Genomic DNA, 22,428 nt, shown 5'->3' with positions numbered 1-22,428 from the left:
TAATATTTGGAATTTTTAAGTGTTCAGTCAGTTCAGTTGCTCTGTTGTGTCTGATTCTTTGTGACCCCATGGACTGCAGTACACCAGACTTCTCTGTCCATCACGAACTTCCGGAGCTTACTCAAGCTCATGTCCATTTAGTTGGTGATGTCATCCACCCATCTCATCCTCTTTGGTCCCCTTCTCCTCCCGCCTTCAATCAGTCCCAGCATCAGGGTCTTTTCAAATGAGTCAGTTATTTGCATCAGGTGGCCAGAGTATTGGAGTTTCAGCTTCAGCATCAGTCCTTCCAAACCACAGGGGGGAGGAACAGTAATTGCTGGTTAATACTACATTACTCAGTTACTCTCATAGGAAAATAGGTGAGGCATAAATATTCTTACACAGAGCTACTTGTAATAACATTTGTAATACCAAAAATGTAAAACCAGAGGATATTTGGTTCACTGTTATGATTTTTATATAGATGAAGATCTAACACAATTGATATGCCATTATACAAACTGGTTGGTCTTCAAGATCAATTAGGTAAATCATAAGCTGGCGCCTTGAACATTCTCCCTCTCACATGTACATAATTATCTACCCGGCTTCCAGAGTTGGTACTGTATTATTGGTTCAGCCAACTACCTCTGCTTCATCATTTTAGACAGATTTTTTTTTCTCTTCATAATACTTTTAATTGCCCAAAACTTATTATCTTTTTTAATGTACTACTTTAACATTTATTCGATTTAGGATCAAAATGTTTGGCCTTACATAGTCAACCAAATTATAACTTCCTTTTGCCTAATTTTTTATGAACAAATAATAATTCCCTTGCACTTTTCTTGAAAAGTCCTTATGTTGTTACAACTACTGAAACATTCTCTGAATGCCATCTACCAAGGACGCAAAGATGAATTTGACTTTCTTTACTCCAGTATCTCCAGTTCCTTCTTGACATATAGTAACCAAAATGGGACACAGAATTCAATAATTTAGCTAATGTATTCATTCATTCGATAAAGTTTTGTTAAATATCCACTACATTCTGGGCACTATTCTAGACATTCAGCATTTTCAATTAGAACATTCTGTGATGATAGAAATGTTCTATATCTACTCTGTCAAGTATCATAGCCACTAGACACATGTGGCTATGGAGTCCTAGAAGGGATCTCAGGAACTGAATTTTCAATTTTAATTAATTTAAATTTGAATAGCCACATGTGGCTCTTAAGGCTTTTGTATACCAAAGAGAGGAGACAATAAAAATAATAAAAAATAATTTGAAAAATAAGTTATTGCTGTTCAGTGGCTAAGTCCTGTCTGACTCTTTGCAACTCCGTGGACTGTAGCATGCCACGCTTCCCTGTCCTTCACTATCTCCTGGATTTTGCTCAAGTTCATGTCCATTGAATCAGTGATGCTATCTAACCCATCTAATCTTCTGCCATGGGTAATTTAAATGAGTGGTAAAATGGACTAAAACAGGAAGATGTAATCTCTGTACATGCTAGAGTAGGAGGAGGGGAGGGCGGCAGGGGTAGTGCGGTACAGCCACTTCATAATAAGAGTGGTCAAGGGAAGATGGCCCCCTCTTTGAAAGACACTTGACCTGAGACCAAATGATGAGAAGACTACAATGGAAGGAATTAGAAGAGTATTTCTAGGAGAACCAGCAAATCCAAGTACCCTGATCAGAGAACAAGTTTAGTATGTTGAGGAACAGAAAGAAAGCCAGTATGTCTGGAGCACTCTGTACCAGAAAGAGAATGAAGCTGGAGAGGGAAGCAGGGGCTAGGTTACAAAGGTCACTGTTGACCATAGGGGACGAGGAAACCATTACAGTCTTTTGAGGAAAAGAGTAACATGATACTATAGTGTGTTTTAAAAGAGCTCTCTGATGTCTCCCTGGAGAATAGGTCAATCATAGATAGAAGAAAGTGAGGCAGGGGGACCAGGTAACAAGCTATTCCCTTTGCCAGTTTGGTCTAGAGTGATAGCAGTACAAATGGTGAAAGTGAGAGAATTCCGGATATATAGAATATAAATTGATTACTTTAAAAATATCACGTGTCATAAACCCTTTACATTTTAATATAAAGTTGAATTTTTGTTTAACAATCTAACATTACTGACAGTTACTCAACTCTGATAATGTTCACTATTGTTATTCATCATATAAACAAAGAACTTTCATAACATCAGCATGCTGCTTAGTCACTCAGTCGTGTCTGACTCTTTGTGACCCCATGAACAGTAGCTCACCAGGCTCCTCTGTCCATGGGATTCTCCAGGCAAGAATACTGGAGTGGGTTGCCATTTTCTTCTCCAAGCATCAGCATGGTTCATCAAGTTTTGATAACTCAGAAAAATGTGCTAATAAAAGCCTTGCGTAGTGCTTGGTTTTTTTAAAAATGGCTTTCATTTTTACCATATTCTGCAAATAAGATTTATCATGTTAGAGTTATGAGCTGATTATGTGATGTCTGCGTCTTGATAAATTATTCCTGGCTTTCTACTTATGTGCAGTATGTGTGGTTTATTGCAGAGAGTAAAGCTGAGAAGAATTCCAACACACATGTTCATGTAGGGGCTAAACACATGGCTAGTCAGTGTATATAAGGGTTTTTTTGTACCTTGTCCCTAGTGTCTTGGCATTACTTTTATTATGTCTGCAGTACTCATGTAGATGAAATGCCACAACACATTCTTTTACTATTGTAGCCTCAATCGGCCTTTTTTTTTTTTTTTTTTTTTAAGAGAAAGCAATTACCATCATAAAAATTCCTTACTGGGGAACTTTCCATATTGCGTTATCATTCCATGAGTCTAATAATAGTGGAATATAAAGAAAAAAATTTTATAATACTAAAATATCTAAAAAAGCTTTTGAGGTCTCTATAATGAGAAAACACCAAAAGTCTGGAGGAGGAGAAAGAAGGAAAAAAAGAAGTAAAGTCAAGTTTTTTAGACGCCTGGTATTTGTTAGAGATTTATAAATCATTGCTTAGCTAAAGATAATTTGCAAATCACATGCACCTTTACCAATGTCTAAACACAGTTAAAGAACTCTCAGTCTGTTATCTATTGGGAGAATGCTAATGCCTATAATTGGTCATTGCCTGACCCTTATGTATTTATTTCTATCCTGGTAGCCCTGTCTGCCTAAAAGCTAATTCTGTGTTTTCTGTGAAATCTTGCAGTGGTGTTATCAGGGAGATTGTGTTCCTTTTGGCACTTGGCCCCAGAGCATAGATGGGGGCTGGGGTCCCTGGTCACTATGGGGAGAGTGCAGCAGGACCTGCGGGGGAGGCGTCTCCTCATCCCTAAGACACTGTGACAGTCCAGCGTAAGTAGCTAAAGTAAGCCGGAGCCAACAAAAAGACACAGTTGGAAATGATTCAAAGCTGTGGTTTCACATGTTATCTGTAAAAACGTTTCGCCAGTGAGCCAAGTGCTTGTCTTCAGAACAAGCAATAGGCACAGGAAAGTGGAGGAGCCTTGTTAGACAGACTTTCTTTTTCTTCTTTTCACCTTACTGTGTAACTAAAAAGAAAAGAAAAGCATTGTGTATCTATCCCAGGTACAGCCAGACTTCTCATCTAGTAATAATCAGCTAGATTTCCTTCTCCCAAAACTACTGAATTATGGATGAAACCAGGTTTGGTCTTAGCCACATTACCATTATTCCCAGGAAACCTAAGGTCTTTTCACATGTCACATAAAATTATTACTGCTACGTTAGTATTAAAAAGACCAATGAGCGCACTTCAAGGGTTGAAATGCCTTGATTCGCATCACAAATCACAATGAAAAGAATACTGCCCATGTGTTAAAATAGTTTCCATTCACATGCCCCCATTAATCATCTTCCGGAACTGCCACCACTTTTCTCCTCATGACTGTTTTATGCAGGTCAGACTGCTCCTCTCCCACCACTCTTTCTCTAGCCAGAGTCCCCCTGGCATAAAGCCAGCCCGTCCGTATTCCTTGCTAAGCTGTATTGCTTCTCCCTCCCACCAGTGCCCATTATAGGTGGATGATTTCTTTAGTTGGTCTTTTGTGTCCTACCAGAGACTGAACTGCTCCTTAGCTGCTTCATGTCAAGTGCTCCCATTTTTGTCTAGAACTCAGGTTAAGGACCTTCTTTGCTAACAATTACTTGGCGCAGAATGATGTTATGATACCACCTCTGCTTTTCCCCCTGCTGGGGTAAAACATGGTCTATTTTTATTTTTTCCCATTTTAACTTGGTATCCCTGTCTTTGGTTCCTCCTTCTAAATGTGTCTTCTCTTTTCTTCTTTTTTAGTTTGAAATTGTTTCCCTTTGTATTACTTCCGTTTTTTCATTCTGTTAAACAGAGCTCACCGTCACCCACTCATAAAACAGCAGTGCCACCACTATTCCTACTACCTTGTTTTTGTCTGACCAACCCATTTCTCCCACCCTGGCTCAAGCTGGGCCACTTTTTCCCCTTGTTTAAAGTCAGCATTCAAAATATATTCAAAGTGTAACTTTAATTATCTCATTTGTAATTAATATCAATGAGATAATTGATAATGTAATAAATTGATAATAGTTATCAGTGAACCAAAATTATAATTGAGACTTGATTTTTTTAAAACAAGTACAGAATAATGAAGTTCAGCTCCAAGCTACTGTAATTTAATAACCAAAAGTATAAAACACTATGGTAATAAATAATATACCGAAATACTTAAGAGAATGATTTGGACCACTTTTGAAACAACAAGTTAGTTTTTTCCATTCAAATATTACATGCCAAAATAATAGCATATGACTTTCTCTAATGTTAAATACTCCAGAAATTGATTTATGTAAAACAAGTATTTAACACCCTAATTGAATGTACTATAAAGTATCTATCTGATATACAAGCCTATCTTATATTTAGATTTAATTCTTTTAAACTTTATGTAATATTTGAAATTAGATAGAAATTTTATTTCTGCATTATATACTCTGAACTGAAGCTATTTCCAGAAAGTTATTTAGTGTCTTCTCCTTATTTCTAGTGTGTAAAAATAAACTTTCCACTTCCTACTTGATAAACATATAGTATCAGATTATGTGTTTTGTTGAATATGATTCAAATGGCTTTTCATTATAAATGATTTTTAAACTCATTATGTTGAACTGAGTACCTGTTTACTATGTTAATTAGAAAGTACATTGATTTAATCACATTTTCTTAAGAATGTGATTACAATTAAGAGCCTTATAAAATTACTTATACTAAACTGTCTTAATTTTTGTTTAACAACCATAATCATTGTTGCTATCACCATGATTATCATTTTAATAACTGATAAAATGTCAAATTTTTTATTTTCTTAAATGTCAATATGTTTTCATCAAGCAATTTATGTATTCTTTATGTTGTTAGATATATTATATTCACATGTTAAACAAAATGTGTTTTCAGACCTTCAGGAGGTGGAAAATACTGCCTTGGGGAAAGGAAACGGTATCGTTCCTGCAACACAGATGTAAGTAAAACCAAATTCTGCTATGAAGTTAGCTTACATTTTCCCTGGAGCAGGGAAATTTTTTAAACTGTGAGCTAGTTTGATCAGAAATCCAGGTGTGTGAGGGTCACATGAATTTTTGAAATTGGATGGAACCAGCCTTTCAGGTCCATCAATTCCATCGACAAGAGTCAAGAGGAAGCTCCAGCACTAGGAGCAAATATGCTCTCCTGAAAAGGAATCAAGAGAGAGACACACACACCCTGAACTTCCTAGCCCCTCATTACTCACAACCTTGCCACCATTATCTTTCTTGAGTTCGAGAAATAAGGATTAATCTTATTAAGGCCTTTATTTCATTTTACGTTTGCCACTTCAAGAAGTCCCAGACTTACACGTCATTCCTCATCTCTTTCTATTCAATTCCATAAATCTTTGCATATCCCTGCTGTTTCCTATCCCTTCCCAACCACTGAAACTCTTCTGTGCCCCAGAAACTTGTGATTCATCATCAGCAAAATCCCTTATATCTTGAAGTCTTTGAATTTTCTTTCCTTTTACCTTCTTGTTCTAATGGAAACTGGCTTTCCTCTGAAGATGCTGCTTCCTTTGCAGGCCTCTAAATTTAAGGACTTGTATTTTCTCCCCTAGCCCATGAATGACTGGGCCTGGAAGTGAATTGACTATCTTCTTTATATCTTATTCAGTTCAGTTCAGTTCAGTCGCCCAGTCGTGTCTGACTCTTTGCGACCCCATGAATCACAGCATGCCAGGCCTCCCTATTCACTCAAACTCATGTCCATCAAGTTGGTGATGCCATCCAGCCATCTCATTCTCTGTCGTCCCCGTCTCCTCCCGCCCCCAATCCCTCCCAGCTTCAGACTCTTTTCCAGTGAGTCAACTCGTCGCATGAGGTGGCCAAAGTATTGGAGTTTCAGCTTTAGCATCAGTCCTTCCAATGAACACCCAGGATTGATCTCCTTTAGAATGGACTGGTTGGCTCTCTTTGCAGTCCAAGGGACTCTCAAGAGTCTTCTCCAGCACCACAGTTCAAAAGCATCAATTCTTCACAGTCCAACTCTCACATCCATACATGACCACTGGAAAAACCATAGCCTTGATTAGACAGTAGTGTGTGTTAATTGTTCAGTCGTGTCCAACTCTCTGCGACCCCATGGACTGTAGCCCACCAGGCTCCTCTGTCCATGGGATTCTCCCAGCAAGAATACTGGAGTGGGTTTCCATTTCCTGCTCCAGGGGATCTTCCACCCAGGGATTGAACTTGCATCTGTTGCATCTCCTGCATTGCAGGCGGATTCTTTCCCACTGTGCCACCAGGGAAGCCCATACCCAGTCATTACATCTTATTACTCCTTCCAAATAGTTTTTCCTTTCTCCTATCTAAAAACCACAGCTTTTAATTTGATGTCATATCATGAGACTATTACCCACACTCCCACACTATTCCTCATTCATATGCTCTTCTGTGTTTCTTGTGTCTTCTGCATTGCAGGTAGATTCTTTACCACTGAACCATCAGGGAAGTTGTCCCCTTTCTTTCCCTGGATTATTCTAAATAGCTTTTTCAGTGAATTTCCCGATACTACTATTGCTTCCTACGGTGCTCAATATAAGAGGCAGAGTTTCAGTGCATTTTACCCAACACCTTTCAATGGCTCTCTGTTTTACTTAAATCCAAACTCATACAGAGGTCTGCAAGGCCTGCACAATCTGGCCTTCTGTTACTTCTCTGAACTCATCTTTTACTGTTTTCCTCTTTATTCACCATGCTGCAGGCACAGTCTCCCTCCTTTATATGCCATGCACGCTCCCACCTTAGGGCTTTTGCACTGGCTATTCTCTTTACCCTGGATACTCTTCCAACCCAGATATCTACATCACTAACTCCCTTACCTCACCTTTACTCAACTGATCATCTTCTCAGTGAGGCCTAATCTGAATACTGAATTTAAAATTGTAACCCTCCCTTCTCCCTACAACCCTGGGATTCCTAATCTTCCTTACCCTACTCTATTTCTCCTCATATTATTGCTAACACACTCTTATTTATAGCTTATGATATTTAGTTCTATTAAATTTAATTTTAATAACACATGTAGCTTCATTTTAATAATTATATGTAGCTTCAATTACAATGATTATGTTAAATTTCCAGCATTAATTAACAAGTAATTGAGTGCCTACTTTTATCAGCCTATGCTAGAGTGAGAGAGTCTATGCCTTCAAGGATTTTATAATTTCTTAGGAAGTCACAGAAAACCACAAGGAAGGGTGACAAGTGATACGATAGAATAAGTATGGAATGCTGTAAAAACATGTGGAATTGCCCATAGCCTAATTAGGGAGTTAAGGATTTCTTCCCATAGGAAGCAAAAGACCTGAAGGGCAAATTGGAAAAGAAAAGAAGGAAGAGACATTGAGAGCTTTCTAGGCACAAATAAAATTAAGTGCAAAGTGTGTAGGTTAAAATTTAGTCTCAGATTTATGCTTTAGACGAAAATGGGTTAGAGAAAGGTGAGACTACAACAGAACAGCAAACAAATCAAGAAGAAATAAGGATGCTGGTGAGTCATGCACTGTACACTAGGGAATGACAATGGAGTCTATAAAGAGGGCTAGCAGGGAGAAAATTAAATGTCTAACTTTGAAAAATATGTAAAAATTAAAGAACCAAGGTTGCAGGATAAACAGGGTGAAAGAGATAGCAAGTCAGGGGATCCAAGAATGGAATGTATTATTATTTGAATTTAAGATGTGAGAAGTGAGATTGTTCTCATTGAGGTCAGATCTAGAGTGTGGTCATGGGAGTGCACGCAAGGAGTTCAGGGACTGTTTAAGGGTAGGGAGTTTGGGGAGTCTTCTATGTGGATGACATTAGGACTTGGAGCATATAGTGAAAATGTGAAATAGGCATGAAGCTCTTTATCCACTGATGGGAAATGGTCATCATGAGGTTAGTAAAAAGCAACGATGAAACCAAATAGTGATTTGGATGAATAACATAAATCTCGGAAAATAGAGGTTTTATGCATAAGAAGAAGGGAGTCCTACTATATATTAGACTGTGTTAGGTAGGAGTGTGAAAGCCAAACCCACCTCTCAATCCCTATCTATTTCTGTTATATAGTTGTAGAGGTAGGCCCACATTTTGGGCCTAATAACACAAGTGCTATATAATATGAATAATGCATGGTAGGTAATAAAAAAACAGATAAAGACATGCCAGACACACATGCCAAGCTTGTTTCATTTTACCCATATTTTATATGCTCAGATTTTTTATAAAGCTTGCTTTTGGTGACTTGACATTTCTATTAGTATCTTTGTCTTATGTTTCAGCTTTCAGCAAATGTTAAGGAGATATATTTAACATATATATATATATATCATGGATATGCAAATAATGTTTTTTTCATTAATCTTGTCTCTACTAGTTCAGAATTTGAGACAATTAAATTACCACACCAAAATTTATTTTCATGCTATCCAAGTTAATAAAGCTATCTGAGCATAAAAAGTTGGAGCCTTTTAAAATTTAATCTAATACATGAAAATTTAAACTTTCTAGACACGTAATCTAGCCCAGCACTGTCCAAGAGAATGTTCCCCAATGATGGAAATATTCTATATATGCACTGTCCAATGCACAGTCAAATTAGCTGTTGAACACTTGAAACACTTTCACTCTAGTGCAACAGAAGAACAGAATCTTTAAGTTTAATTAATTTAATTTAAATAGCCACATGTGGCTAGTGACAGCTGTATTGGACAGCACAAAGCTAATCTAGCTTTGAAGTAGAAAACTAATGATTATGAAGAAGATTGTATTTGTTATTCCCAAATTTCTAATTTATCCTTCTCCCTTCTTCTTTTGCTAACCTTAAGTCTTTTTTTTCTGTGTCTGGTGAGTCTATTTTTGTTTTGAAGGACCTACTGTTTAGCATAGAAGACTGTAGTCAATATCTTGTAATAAGCTATAATGAAAAATAATCTGAAGAAGAATATATATAGATAGATAGAACTGAATCACTTTGTTGTACACCTGAAGCATTGTAAATGTAAAATTAAGAAAAACATAAAAAAGATTATAAATAGTATGTATAAAATTCTTTAATCAAATCAATCTTAGTTCATTTTAGAAACAATTGTGAAACTTCTGTTTTTTGTAATGACATTACTGTGACAGAAAAATTTTTTTAGATTGCTGAATAAGATTTTTTTTTAACATTTTAAAATCAGCAAAGAGCTGACCAGATAGTAAGGAAAATATCCTAAGGTCATATTTTTTTAAAAGAAACTGAAAAGCAGCAAAAGGGGAGCAACGGAACAACTAAGGTACTTTTCCCTGACAATATTCAGAGGAAGAGAAGAGATAAAGTACTCCCGTGTGTCTTTCTTAAGTATATGACAAGTTTTTACCAAAGCTTCTTCCCTGTTCCCTCAGCAGACTTCCTTCATGTTTTGTTGGTCAAGATGCCACATGCCTACCCTTAACCCAGTCACAAGCAAAAGGAAGGATATTACTATAACTAGTTTCAGCTAATCCAGATAAGTCCTTAAAATGGGATTAGAGTCATCTTCTCTGAGAAGTAGATTCCTGAGAAAAAATTAGAATTCTGTTTAGAAAAGGCAGAGGAACCAGAGATCAAATTGAGAACATTTGCAGGATCATAGAGAAAGGAAGGGACTTCTTCATTGACTACGCTAAAGCCTTTGACTATGTGGACCATAACAAACTGTGAAAACTCTTTAAGAGATGGTTGCGATGAGTTGACTCACTGGAAAAGATTCTGATGCTGGGAGGGATTGGGGGGTGGGAGGAGAAGGGAACGACAGAGAATGAGATGGCTGGATGGCATCACCAACTCGATGGACATGAGTTTGAGTGAACTCCGGGAGTTGGTGATGGACAGGGAGGCCTGGCGTGCTGTGATTCTTGGGGTCACAAAGAGTCGGACACGACTGAGTGACTGAACTGAATATGAGACCATCTTACCTGTCTCCTGAGAAACCTGTATGTGGGTCAAGAACAACAGTTAGAACCCAACATGGAACAACTGACTGGTTCAAAACTGAGAAAGGAGTACAACAAAGATGCATATTGTTACCCTGTCTATTTAACTTATATGCAGAGCACATTATGCAAAATGCCAGGCTGGATGAGTTACAAACTGGAATCCAAATTGCCAGGAAAAATATCAACAACCTCAGATATGCAGATGATAACCACTCTAATGGCAGAAAGTGAAGAGGAACTGAAGAGCCTCTTGATGAGGGTGAAAGAGGAGGGTGAAAAAGCTGGCTTAAAGCTCAACATTCAGAAAACTAAGATCATGGCATCCAGTCCCATCACTTCATGGCAAATAGAAGGGAAAAAGGTGGAAGCAGTGACAGATTTCCTCTTCTTGGGCTCTAAAATCACTGTGGATGGTGACTGCAGCCATGAACTTAGAAGATCTTGCTTCTTGGAAGGAAAACTCTGACAAACCTAGACAGTGTATTAAAAAGCAAAGACATCACTTTGCCAACAGAAGTCCAGATAGTCAAGGCTATGGTCTTTCCCTGGTGGCTTAGTGGTAAAGAATCTGTCTGCCAAGCAGGAAACTAAGGTTCGATCCCTGATTCGGGAAGATCTCCTGGAGAAGGAAATGGCACTGTACTTGCCTGGGAAATCCCATGAGCAGAGGAGCCTGGAGGGGTACAGTTCCTGGAATCACGAAAGAGTTAGACACGACTTCGCAACTAAACAATAATAGTCTTTCCAGTAGTCATGTACGGATGTGAGAGTTGGACCATAAAGAAGGTTGAATACCAGAGAATTGATGCTTTCAAACTGGTGCTGGGGAAGAGTCTTGAGAATCCACTGAACAGCAAGAGGTCAAACCAGTCAAGCTTAAAGGAAATCAACCCTGAACACTCATTGGAAGGATTGATGTGAAGCTGAAGCTCCAATACTTTGGCCATCTGATGCAAAGAGCTGACTCATCAGAAAAGACCCTGATGCTGCAAAAGACTGAAGACAGAAAGAGAAGAGGACAACAGAGGATGAGATGGTTGGATGGCATCACCAATTCAATGAACATGAACCTGGGCAAACTCTGGGAGATGGTGAAGGACAGGGAAGCTTGGCATGCTGCATTCCATGGGGTCTCAAGGAGCAGGACACAACTTGGTGACTGAACAACAACAACAAGCAAGAAAGTAGGGAGTGATAGATGTTGAGTATACCTCAGATGTCTGCATCATAGCTCATTTAGTTTCTGTCTTTCAGCAACAAAAGTAGTAGCAGCAGTAACAGGACTAGTATTAATAGCAGTACCAGTAGTACCAGCAGCAGCAGCAGTAGTGTACTTTCTACATACTAGACCTATTATTTTAACCATATTTTCTGTATTCACCACTCCTTAGTGGTGAGTTGACTTGTAGGATAATCTTAATTTCCATTTGTTCAATAGAAATCTAGAAAAACTATGTTATAAACTTGTCTTATAGTCTGTTTTATTACAGCCTTGTTTCTACAACACAAATTAATTCATAAGTGATTTATTTTGTGCCTCTAAGAAATACAGCAAAATACATTCAGTTCAGTTGCTCAGTCATGTCCGACTCTTTGCAGCCCCATGAATCACGGCACTCCAGGCCTCCCTGTCCATCACCAACTCACTGAAGTCAAAATACGTTTTGACTTTATATAGCTAAAAGCAGATGAAATTATGAAAGTATGATAACACATTTATAAGAGACTTGGAAAATTTAGAACAAGGTTATATATATTTCTACTATATATCAAACTTATTTTTTAAGTAGATAAATTAAGATTTTTTTAGTTGGAGTTTCAATATCAAACTCTCAAAAATTAATAAGATGAATATACAGAAAAGTGGGAGGGCATAGTAGACCTGAAAAACATCATGAACCAATTCAACATAATTAAGATTTATACAATTTTCTTACAATAGTAGGATACAAATTATATTCAGGTTCCCATAGGCTCTAAACTAGGAGACCCTGGAACATATCCAGGGACATAAAACAAGGTGCAAAAATTTCATTGTCTAAAGGTATTGAAATCATACAGAGTCTGTTCTCTTATCACTGTAGAATTATGTTAGAAGTCAATATCAAAAGATATTTGAAAATAACCCGCATATTTTCAAGTGTAATATGACATTTAGCAAGAGAGATTTTTACTTAGCCATTGAAATAAAGTTAGAAGACTGAAAAAACACAGATGGTGGTTGCAGAGAAGAAAACATTTAAATTAGAAATTAATATCAAAATGAGAAATTAATATAAAAGATACCTTAAAAGCCCCATGTATTTAGAAAAAAATTAAATGTTCACTTTTAAATGATGGGTATGTCTAAGAAGCTATTAACATAGCAAGGAATATTAGAAAATATTTGTAATGGAATAAAAATGAGAAGAGAATTTACCAGAATTTTTTGCATGTAGCTGAAGCTGCTTAATGCAACTAAATACAATGTGGAATCTTGAATAAGTTATGAAAACAAATAATGGCCACTCCCATAACATTTTGTGAAATTGGAACAAAATTTGCACGTTAGTTAATAATACTGTATGACGTTAATTTCCTGGTTGGTTTTTTTTTTTTACAACAGTATTTCTTTATATTCTTAGAACTGGATTAGAAGTTTCCAGCCTCATTCAAATATTCTTTTAATGATCACTAAGAAAGTAAACTTTCTAGTCTTTTAACAGTAATATTAGATGCCAGAATACATGAAACTATATCAAACTTTTGAGTGACTATAAATGAGAAATTAAGCATTCTTTTCATACTAAGTCAAACAAGTGGAACCAAAATGTCATAAATTTTTTAGCTAGGCAAAAATTCATAGGTTTTCTAATATAAGAAAAGCTTTTGTACACACACACATATATATCAAATTATACATACTATTTATATATATGTGTGTGTGTACAAAAGCTTTTCTACTACTCTTGATGAAGGCTTGAGAAAGAACAACAAAAAGAGACACAAAAATTGGAAAACATAAACTAAATGAAACGAGAGTACTGAATATGAAATAGAATAAGTGAAACAAACTAGATAAAATCATCATATAGTCCAGTTGTTTTTAAACATGATGCTTATTAGAAATACATCTGGAACTCTAGAGGAAAAAAAGCAATACTGGACATTTGTATTTTTCAAAAATTTCAAGATAATTCTGGTATGCATCGGGATTTTTAAAAAGTGATTACCAGTTTTCCTATAAAATTATAGTTTTAGTAATATAGAATTATATTATTTTCTGTTGACCAATCATAATACAATGTTATTAAGCAGATAATGGTTAAATAATCACAGTAGTAAAAGACATTTATCAGTTTTCACGATTAATAGTCAGACAAAAAAGATAATTACAGTTGTAAGCTATAATGGAAACATGATTAAACTAACAATGTAAAATGATTACATATAATTTGGGGGTTTAATTAAGTAGAGTGATGTGGTAAGTGGAAGTACATACATGCACATGTTTCATCCACCCAGCCAGCCTTTTGTTAGTACTTTTAATCCATTTATATTTAAGATAATTATTGATATGTATGAGCTTATTACCATTTTGTTAATTTTCTTGTGTTTATTTTGTATAGGTCTTTTACTTCTCTTATGTTTCTTGAAAGAGGCAACTTATAAAGAGAGAATCTCAGTCTATAAGACTCTTAAATAAAGTGAGCTGTAAAATTGGTCTGATTACTCTCAGCAGCAGCATGACCAGCCTAGAGGCCAGAGTTATCGCACAATAGACTCTGAGGCTGGCTGTCTGCATCAGGGTGTATTAGATTTGTAGTATGTTCCCTGTATTAGGAGCCTCTGGCATCTGAACAAGGATTCTTTCTATGATATTCACATCATGGTTTCTAGGACAGAATAGCAGGTAAAGACAATAGATGTGGCAGGAACAATGAATATGCTTCTTGCCTTGAAGCTACTGAGAAACTAAGGGATTGAGCCCAGGTCTCCCACATTGCAGGCGGATTCTTTACCAGCTGATCCACAAGGGAAGCCCAAGAAGGTATCTGTTAAAGACAGGATAATTAGATGAAGTTTGGTCTCATCATTAAACAGGAACTTCAAGAGAATATTTGGAATCATAAACTAATCTAATAGACATGGTCCTACGGAACTTGGGTTTGGAGAGCAGAACTTTATTGAAGCTGTGATGCTGAGGGTTCATTTGTTGAGGACAGTTGCCCTCTTTGGACTGATTGACAAGGTCCTGACAGTGTTTATAAATGAGCACAGATAGGAGCTAACATGATTATCCAGTAGTGCCATTATGAGAAATAAAGATTCAGATATGTACTCAGTCTTCTAAAAGTGTTTACTCAAGTACTGCTCAAAAAATACTTTATTTTGTATATGGAATCTCCTTTTTATTGGCATAAAAGAATATTGACTGTTAAGCAGGCATTTCTGCTTTCCTGTGAAACTTTTCACTGCAGTCACTTAAAACTATTTTGTAAAATGTTCTAAGAGGGTAAAAATTGGTGTACATAGTATTTTAAGTAGAAGAATTTATACATCAGTGTGTTAACTACTCAAACTTGATTTTTGTCATGGGTAAAAAATATACCTACATTATGGTTATAAGCCGAACTTTATATCAAAGCCTAAAGAGGAAATATTAGCTACAGTACAAAGAACTATTCTACATTTCTAAAAGGAGCATTCTGATATTGTTAGCTATTTTCCAGAAAATCCTTAAGTTTTTCTTTCCATACTATTTGTGATTTGCCTGTCTGCTTGAAAATGTGACTAGGATAGAACTTCTGGTGAAAAACCTAAGCTCCACCTTGGTTAGGATGAAATCATGTTATTCTTACATCTTAAGCATCTCATCTCCTCCTTTATTTTATGCATCAAAACTATAAAAAAATTATGGAGACAAAGAATTTTCCAGTTCACCTGTGGTCAGTTCTAAAATTTAAGCATAGGTTATGTAGTCCATGGGTGTTCACCTTTGCTAGAGGTGCATGCTGTCTGCAGTTCTTTACTTCCATTCATTGCTTAAGGTCAGTTAAATGGTGTTATTGCCTTGGTTGTGGTACACAGGAAAAGTATAGCCTATATTTGGAAGTAAGACTATAGTGAAAGAAGTATGGACTTTGGATTAGAATTGACTTAAATTTAATCCTGGTTGTTGCTGTTTTACCCTGGCAAGATACCTAACATCACTGAATTTTTAAGGAACACCTGTATAAATAGAGTATAATTGTATCAAACTTGCAGGTCTGTTTGAGAATTAAAAGAAGTAACACTTTAATCAGGCTTCCCAGGTGGCTCAGTGGTAAAGAATCCACCGGCCAATGCAGGAGACACAGGAGATGACGGTTTGATCCCTGGGTTGTGAATATCCCCTGGAGTAGAAAATAGCAACCCACTCCATTATTCTCACCTGGAAAATTCCATGTATGATAGAGGAGCCTGGCAGGCTGCAGTCCGTGGGATCACAAAGAGTCAGATGTGACTGAGCACAAATACTTTAAAAAATATCAGTGCTATTCCTAGTACATAATCTTTACTCAGTCAGTGTGGCTATTACTGTATACATTTATGTTTTAGAGATTACAAAGTACTTTTGTATATTTTAAAAAGTATTCATTAAATCTTCAAATCACTTTTATAAAGGGAAAGACAGGGTTGGTTTTTTGTTTTGTTTTGTTTTTCTGACCTTGCTGCGTGGCATGTGGGATCTTAGTTCCACCAACCAGGGAACCTGTGCACCCTGCATTGGAAGCACAGTCTTAACCACTGAACTGCCCAGAAAAGTGCCTTGTTTGTCTGGTTGTTTTTTTTTTTTTAATATTTTTAATAGAGGAACTAAAGCTTAGCAATAGGCTAGTGCTGTGGAAAGGATTCAGTAAGTCATAGAATTTCCGGATGGTGCTCTAGCCTTCTGAAGAAAGATGGAGCGTTGGGAGGTGGGTGTGGCAAAGTAAGCTCTGAGTTTAGTCACCTTTGACATTGTCTTACTTCCAGTCTAACCTTAACCTGCAGCAGAACCAGATAGCTGAGAAAATTATGAAACTACAGACCTTGCCCCCAGGGAAAGGTATGGGGTAAGTGATGACAAAGTATAGAGTTGATCTATTAACTAACAATGTTATAACTGTGTCCCAAGTTATAATTAGAAAGCAAATATGTATCAACCACATTATTCTTAAATGTACACTTCAATATACTTATAAAAGTTTACTTTTATGTATACATATGTATGTATGTATCTATATATATATATATAAAAGATGGCAAAAAATAGCAGAAGCAGTGTCATTAACCTTTAGGTTAGTATGAATTTTATAGTGTATATCTTGTTTTAAGAAATAAAGACTAGCTTTAAGCATAAAAAAAAACTTGCTTGTTTATTTTGTTCTTTAAAGAGACATTTTTAAAATCACACAGTAAAAATTTGATTCTTAACATTTTTACAGGCTTAGAGAAAAGGGTCATGCTATGGATAGAAGCCATTTAAATAAAACACAGGCTATACACGGCATATAAAAACAGCTTTAACTTTGAAAACCTGTATAAGAGACTATAATATCAAGCATGAGATTGAGACTATAATATCAAATATGAGATTGAGATTTAAATTTTTCTAGACAATGTAGGATTATCAGACTTTTTTTTCTTCAAAAGTAAAAGTATAGTGAAATTGCTCGCAAACCAGGAACTATTTGGGAGAGAAAAGATGAGAAGTTTACATTTAAACTGGGGTTGATATCCCAGTGTTCATCACAGCACTGTTTACAGTAGCCAGGACATGGAAGCAACCTAGATGCCCATCAGCAGACGAATGGATAAGAAAGCACATAATGGAATATTACTCAGCTATTAAAAAGAATGCATTTGAATCAGTTTTAATGAGGTGGATGAAACTGGAGCCTATTATATAGAGTGAAGTAAGTCAGAAAGAAAAACACCAATACAGTATATTAACACATATACATGGAATTTAGAAAGATGATAACGATGACCCTATATGCAAGACAGCGAAAGAGACACAGATGTAAATAAGAGACTTTTGGACTCTGAGGGAGAAGGCAAGGGTAGGATGATTTGAGAGAATAGTATTGAAACATGTATTATCATATGTTAAATAGATCGCCAGTCCAGGTTCAATGCATGAGACAGGGTGCTCAGGGCTGGTGCACTGGGATGACCCAGAGGGATGGGATGGAGAGGGAGGCGGGAGGGGGATTCAGGATTGGGAACACATATACACCCATGGCTGATTCATGTGAATGTATGGCTAAAACCACCACTATATTGTAAAGTAATTATCCTCCAATTAAATAAATTAAAGAAAAAACGGGTTGAAATGATTCACTGTGTATGTTGAACACTAAATTTAACCTTGGAAATGTCTTTGTGAATTTTTTAATGAGATAGTAAAACAGTTCCTGATAATTAAGAAATCAGTAATTTTGTTTGGAACTTATAAGAGAGGCATGTGATATCTTCATGTATATGACACCTGTCTGGGTGAACAGAATTATATCCCTTTTTCACAATCCCAGGTCAAGTACATGCCTTGCTAAGCAAAGCAAGGGTCAGAATCCAACCTCCACTTCTGCTTCTTCAAGTAATAGGGTATAAGTGGCTAAAAATATGTTTCTATCGTGGAGAGAAAGAACATTAAATTTGGGCAATGTATAAAGTTGGTCTAGTGTAATAGTGAAGAAATACGAGTGCATTTGGCAAGCATGTAAGAAAGAAAGAAAAAACAGAAGGTGGAAAAGAGAAAAGGCCAACAAAATGCTCCTTTTGATGTTTTTCCTGAGGCTGTAGGAATCCTGTCTCCTAGCCTTCCCATCTCTTTTAGGAAAAAAAGAGGAAAGGGAAAAGTGGATGGAGAGGACCAAATTTTTATTCTCAGCTTGCTTCTCTCTCTTTATTACCCATAAGACAGAGGAAGTAAAGAGTCTTTTGTTGAGGGTGAAAGAGGAGAGTGGAAAAGCTGGCTTAAAACTCTGTGTTCAAAATCATGGCATCCAGTCGCATCACTTCATGGCAAATAGGTGGGGGAAAAAGTGGAAACAGTGACAGATTGTATTTTCTTGGACTCCAAAATCACTGCAACTGCTGAATGCAGCCATGAATTTAAAAGACACTTGCATCTTGGAAGAAAAGTTATGACAAACCTAGACCGTGTATTAAAAAGCAAAGACATCACTTTGCTGACAAAGGTCTGTATAGTCCAAGCTATGGTTTTTCCAGTAATCATGTGTAGATGTGAGAGTTGGAAGGCTGAGCACCGAAGAATTTATGCCTTAGAACTGTGATGCTAGAGAAGACTCTTGAGAGTCCCTTGGACAGTCGCAAGGAGATCAAACCAGTTAATCCTAAAGGAAATCAGTCCTCAATATTCATTGGAAGGGCTGATGCTGAAGCTGAAGCTCCAATACTCTGGCCACGTGATGTGAAGAGCTGACTCATTGGAAAAGACCCTGATACTGGGAAAGATTGAAGGCAGGAGGAGAAGAGGGTAACAGAGCATGAGACGGTTGGATGGCATCACTGACTCAATGGACATGAGTTTGAGCAAACTCCGGGAGATGGTGAAGGACAGGGAAGCCTGGCGTGCTGCTGTCCATGGGGTCACAAGAGACAGACACAAATGAGTGACTGAACAACAAGAAGACTTAATTCAGTATTTGCAGAATTTTCCTCATTTGCAAACATATTGGGATGCATTGCTCTTGAAGGTAAGGGCATTTGGGGTGTATTTTGCAAACAAAAGAAAGAAGGCACAAAGAGATCCCAGGACTTTCCAAGGTCACCCTATTTCTTGGAATAAAACGAAGATTTTAACTCTAGTAATAGAAAAGCCCCAGGACAGTTTGTCAGCGAAAGCTGAGATTTCTTTTTATAGCACTTTATGCCCCAATGAATTACTCTTTTTCTTTTTTTTAGATTTATCTAGCAATAAAAAGTATTGTGAAAGGAGATTCTTATAATCTGTCAACATGACTGGAAGCCTAAGATAGTCCATAGAATGTGCTGCTGCTGCTGCTGCTGCTAAGTCACTTCAGTCGTGTCCGACTCTGTGTGACCCCACAGACGGAGGCCCACCAGGCTCCCCCGTCCCTGGGATTCTCCAGGCAAGAACACTGGAGTGGGTTGCCATTTCCTTCTCCAATGTGTGAAAGTGGAAAGTGAAAAGTGAAAGTGAAGTTGCTCAGTTGTGTCCGACCCTTAGCGACCCCACGGACTGCAGCCTACCAGGCTCCTCCATCCATGGGATTTTCTAGGCAATAGTACTGGAGTGGCTTGCCATTGCCTTCTCCTAGAATGTGCTAACATACACATTTCTCTCTCTAAAAAAAAAAAAAGTGATGAAAAAGATGCTAATATTAAGTTTTTTTGTATATTTGAAAATACTAAGATCAAAAGATACCGAGACGTGCAGTGTTGCTTTCTAGATTTATATGTGGCCCTGCTGGTTGCTTTTTAGAAGGAGAGGATGCTTGATTAGTGTTAACACTAGGAAGCTGAAAACCTGTCAAGCTTTACATGAAAAATTTGTTGCCTATGCCTATTTCCTGTTACGGTTTTGACATAGTGTCAGCATTTATTATACTTAAGTAATTTAAAAAACATTGCCTCTAAACTTGCCACTGTTCTTAAACAAAACAAAAATATATTTTATGGAATTTTTCCTTAAGAAATACTCTTTTCTTTGATCTCTCTCATTCTTTGCAACCAGAATATGCAACTCCTCGTAAGCTTATTTCTAATCAACACAGATTCAGAACGTCCACTGAAGGAAACAGTTAAATTAAAACATAACTCTAGCTGATATATTCTAGAAACAAAAGGTATGGAATCAAGTCCCCAAGTCTGCTGCAGTTTTCAATTTATAAGACCTTCCATCTTCCATGTTATTTTGTGAATTTCCCAAACACATTCCTGCCTCAGACCCTTTGCATTTAATGTTTCCTGGAACACTCTTTTAAGATATGTGCATAAGTTATGTCCTCAATTTTTTAACTCTCTGTTTCAGTGCCACCTTATCAGAGAAAATTTCTCTTAGTCTACCATTTAAAACAACTTCCCCAAACCTCCACCTAACCACCATCTTAGTGCCCTGCATTATTTTTCTTCTTTATCATCTCCAACTACAGTGAGCTCCATGAAAGCAGGGACCTACTCTGTTTTGTGTACTGCATTATCTCCAGAGCCTAGATCATATGTGATACATAAAATATTTTTATATATATTTGCTGAATATAAAAAAAGACCCTTAGGGCCAGTTCTTGGTGCCTGGTTTTAAAAGTACTAATGATAATTTATTATGTCCCCATAAGAAAGCCATCAAGGTTTAGATATCTTTCAGTTAGGGATTAGATTTGCTCAGAAGAAAGGTGCAAGACCACCAGGTTATTGGAAAACAGATTTTGGCTGAAAGAAAGAACTGGATAATAATTGTGGTCATCTGAAAAGTATTTTATGTATCTTTCTGTAGATTATGCAGAGTGTATGACCCCTATGGGGATGATTGTACAGGAAGTTTAAGCATTTTATACAAATTATATTATAATCTGACATCAGTTCTTTAAAGTATATGATTCTGTATTGACTCAAAAATTAATAGTTGAGCTTGGTTCTTCTGCACAATGCTGACATACAGATGTAACTATATGTTAACATCCTGAATCAGGGGTTGGCAAATTGTGCCTGCTGGGTCAAATTTGAACCATCGTCTCTTTCTGTAAATAAGATTTTAATGGAACACAGCCTTATCATTTACATATTGTCTATGTCTTTAAAAAGTGTAATGGCACATTTGAGTAGTTGTGACAGATTTTATAGGCTCCCCAAGTGGTGCTGGTGGTAAAGAGCCCACCCACCAATGCAGGAGACAAGAGATGTGAGTTCAGTCCCTGGGTCAGGAAGATCCCCTGGAGGAGGAAATGGCAACCCACTCCCGTATTCTTGCCTGGAGAATTCCATGGACAGAGAAGCCTGATGGGCTACAGTCCCTGGGGTCTCAAAGAGTTGGACACATCTGAGCGACTAACACAATGTATATTGAAATATTTTAAAAGAGGGAAAGATTCCACTGGATTAGTACATTAGAAAAATAAAATGTTTGTTTATTTGTAAAATTCCCTGGGCATCTTTTACTTTGGTCAGTAACAAGGAGTCAGACACAGATCTCAAAGTCAGATACGACTGAAGCAACAGAGCACGCGCACATTCAACAGAGATTATATGGCCACAAAGTCTAAAATATTTACTGTGTGGGCCTTGACAGAAGTTTTCCAGTCTCTGCCCTTAACCAATAAATTGCAAAATATATAATCCAAGGAAACATCTCTATTCAGTCTCCCAAGTACCAATACTACTACTATCATTTCCTCCTTTTTCTTCTCTTTTCTCATTACTCCTCTTCTTCATCATCGTCATCATCAACTGTAGTATCTGTGAAGATCCAACCATAATAATATGAACCTCTGAATATTTGAATCGAGTGAATTTAATGCAAAGAATTGGTTACATGAATAATGGAAGAGGCTGGCAAGGCCATAGATCAGCAACAGCAGAAAGATACCACACCTCCTACTAGAGAAACAGGAAGGAGGTAGTTTTATTACATGTGAGAGACTGAGATCACACAGCTGAATCTGGAACCATAAGACTGAGGGTAAGGGTGGCTGTTTGATGTTGGAGCCACAAAACTACTCTGCTTCTGCCTAAGATGCTGCCAGAGGCAGAGAGGAAATGAAATACCCTGGCTTCTCCCACTAGTGCCTTCCACTGCCTGAACTCAACTAGAAGTCAACTGACATAGAATCCTGTGAAATAGAGCCTGCAGATTTGTTCCCCTGAAATAAAGAGCAGACCAAGAGGAGGTTGAGGAATGAGTCTAAGGATGCCTAGACCAAAGA

General features: G+C 37.1%; 1 protein-coding gene across 1 annotated transcript in view; it reads left to right on the top strand.

The window, feature by feature from the left end:
• The window catches only part of ADAMTS6 (ADAM metallopeptidase with thrombospondin type 1 motif 6), a 304,548-nt gene that overhangs the window by 192,826 nt on the left and 89,294 nt on the right, over positions 1-22,428 (top strand). The window contains exons 13-14 of the mRNA XM_055421989.2: positions 3,192-3,337; positions 5,436-5,499. Of these exons, the coding sequence (XP_055277964.2) occupies positions 3,192-3,337; positions 5,436-5,499 (210 nt within the window). The remainder of the gene's footprint in view (positions 1-3,191; positions 3,338-5,435; positions 5,500-22,428) is intronic.

This window comes from Moschus berezovskii, chromosome 18 (assembly GCF_049115385.1).
Source record: "Moschus berezovskii isolate FMDL1 chromosome 18, NW_MosBer_1.0, whole genome shotgun sequence".
Classification (NCBI taxonomy): Eukaryota; Metazoa; Chordata; class Mammalia; order Artiodactyla; family Moschidae; genus Moschus; species Moschus berezovskii.
This window is presented reverse-complemented; position numbering and strand designations above follow the sequence as displayed.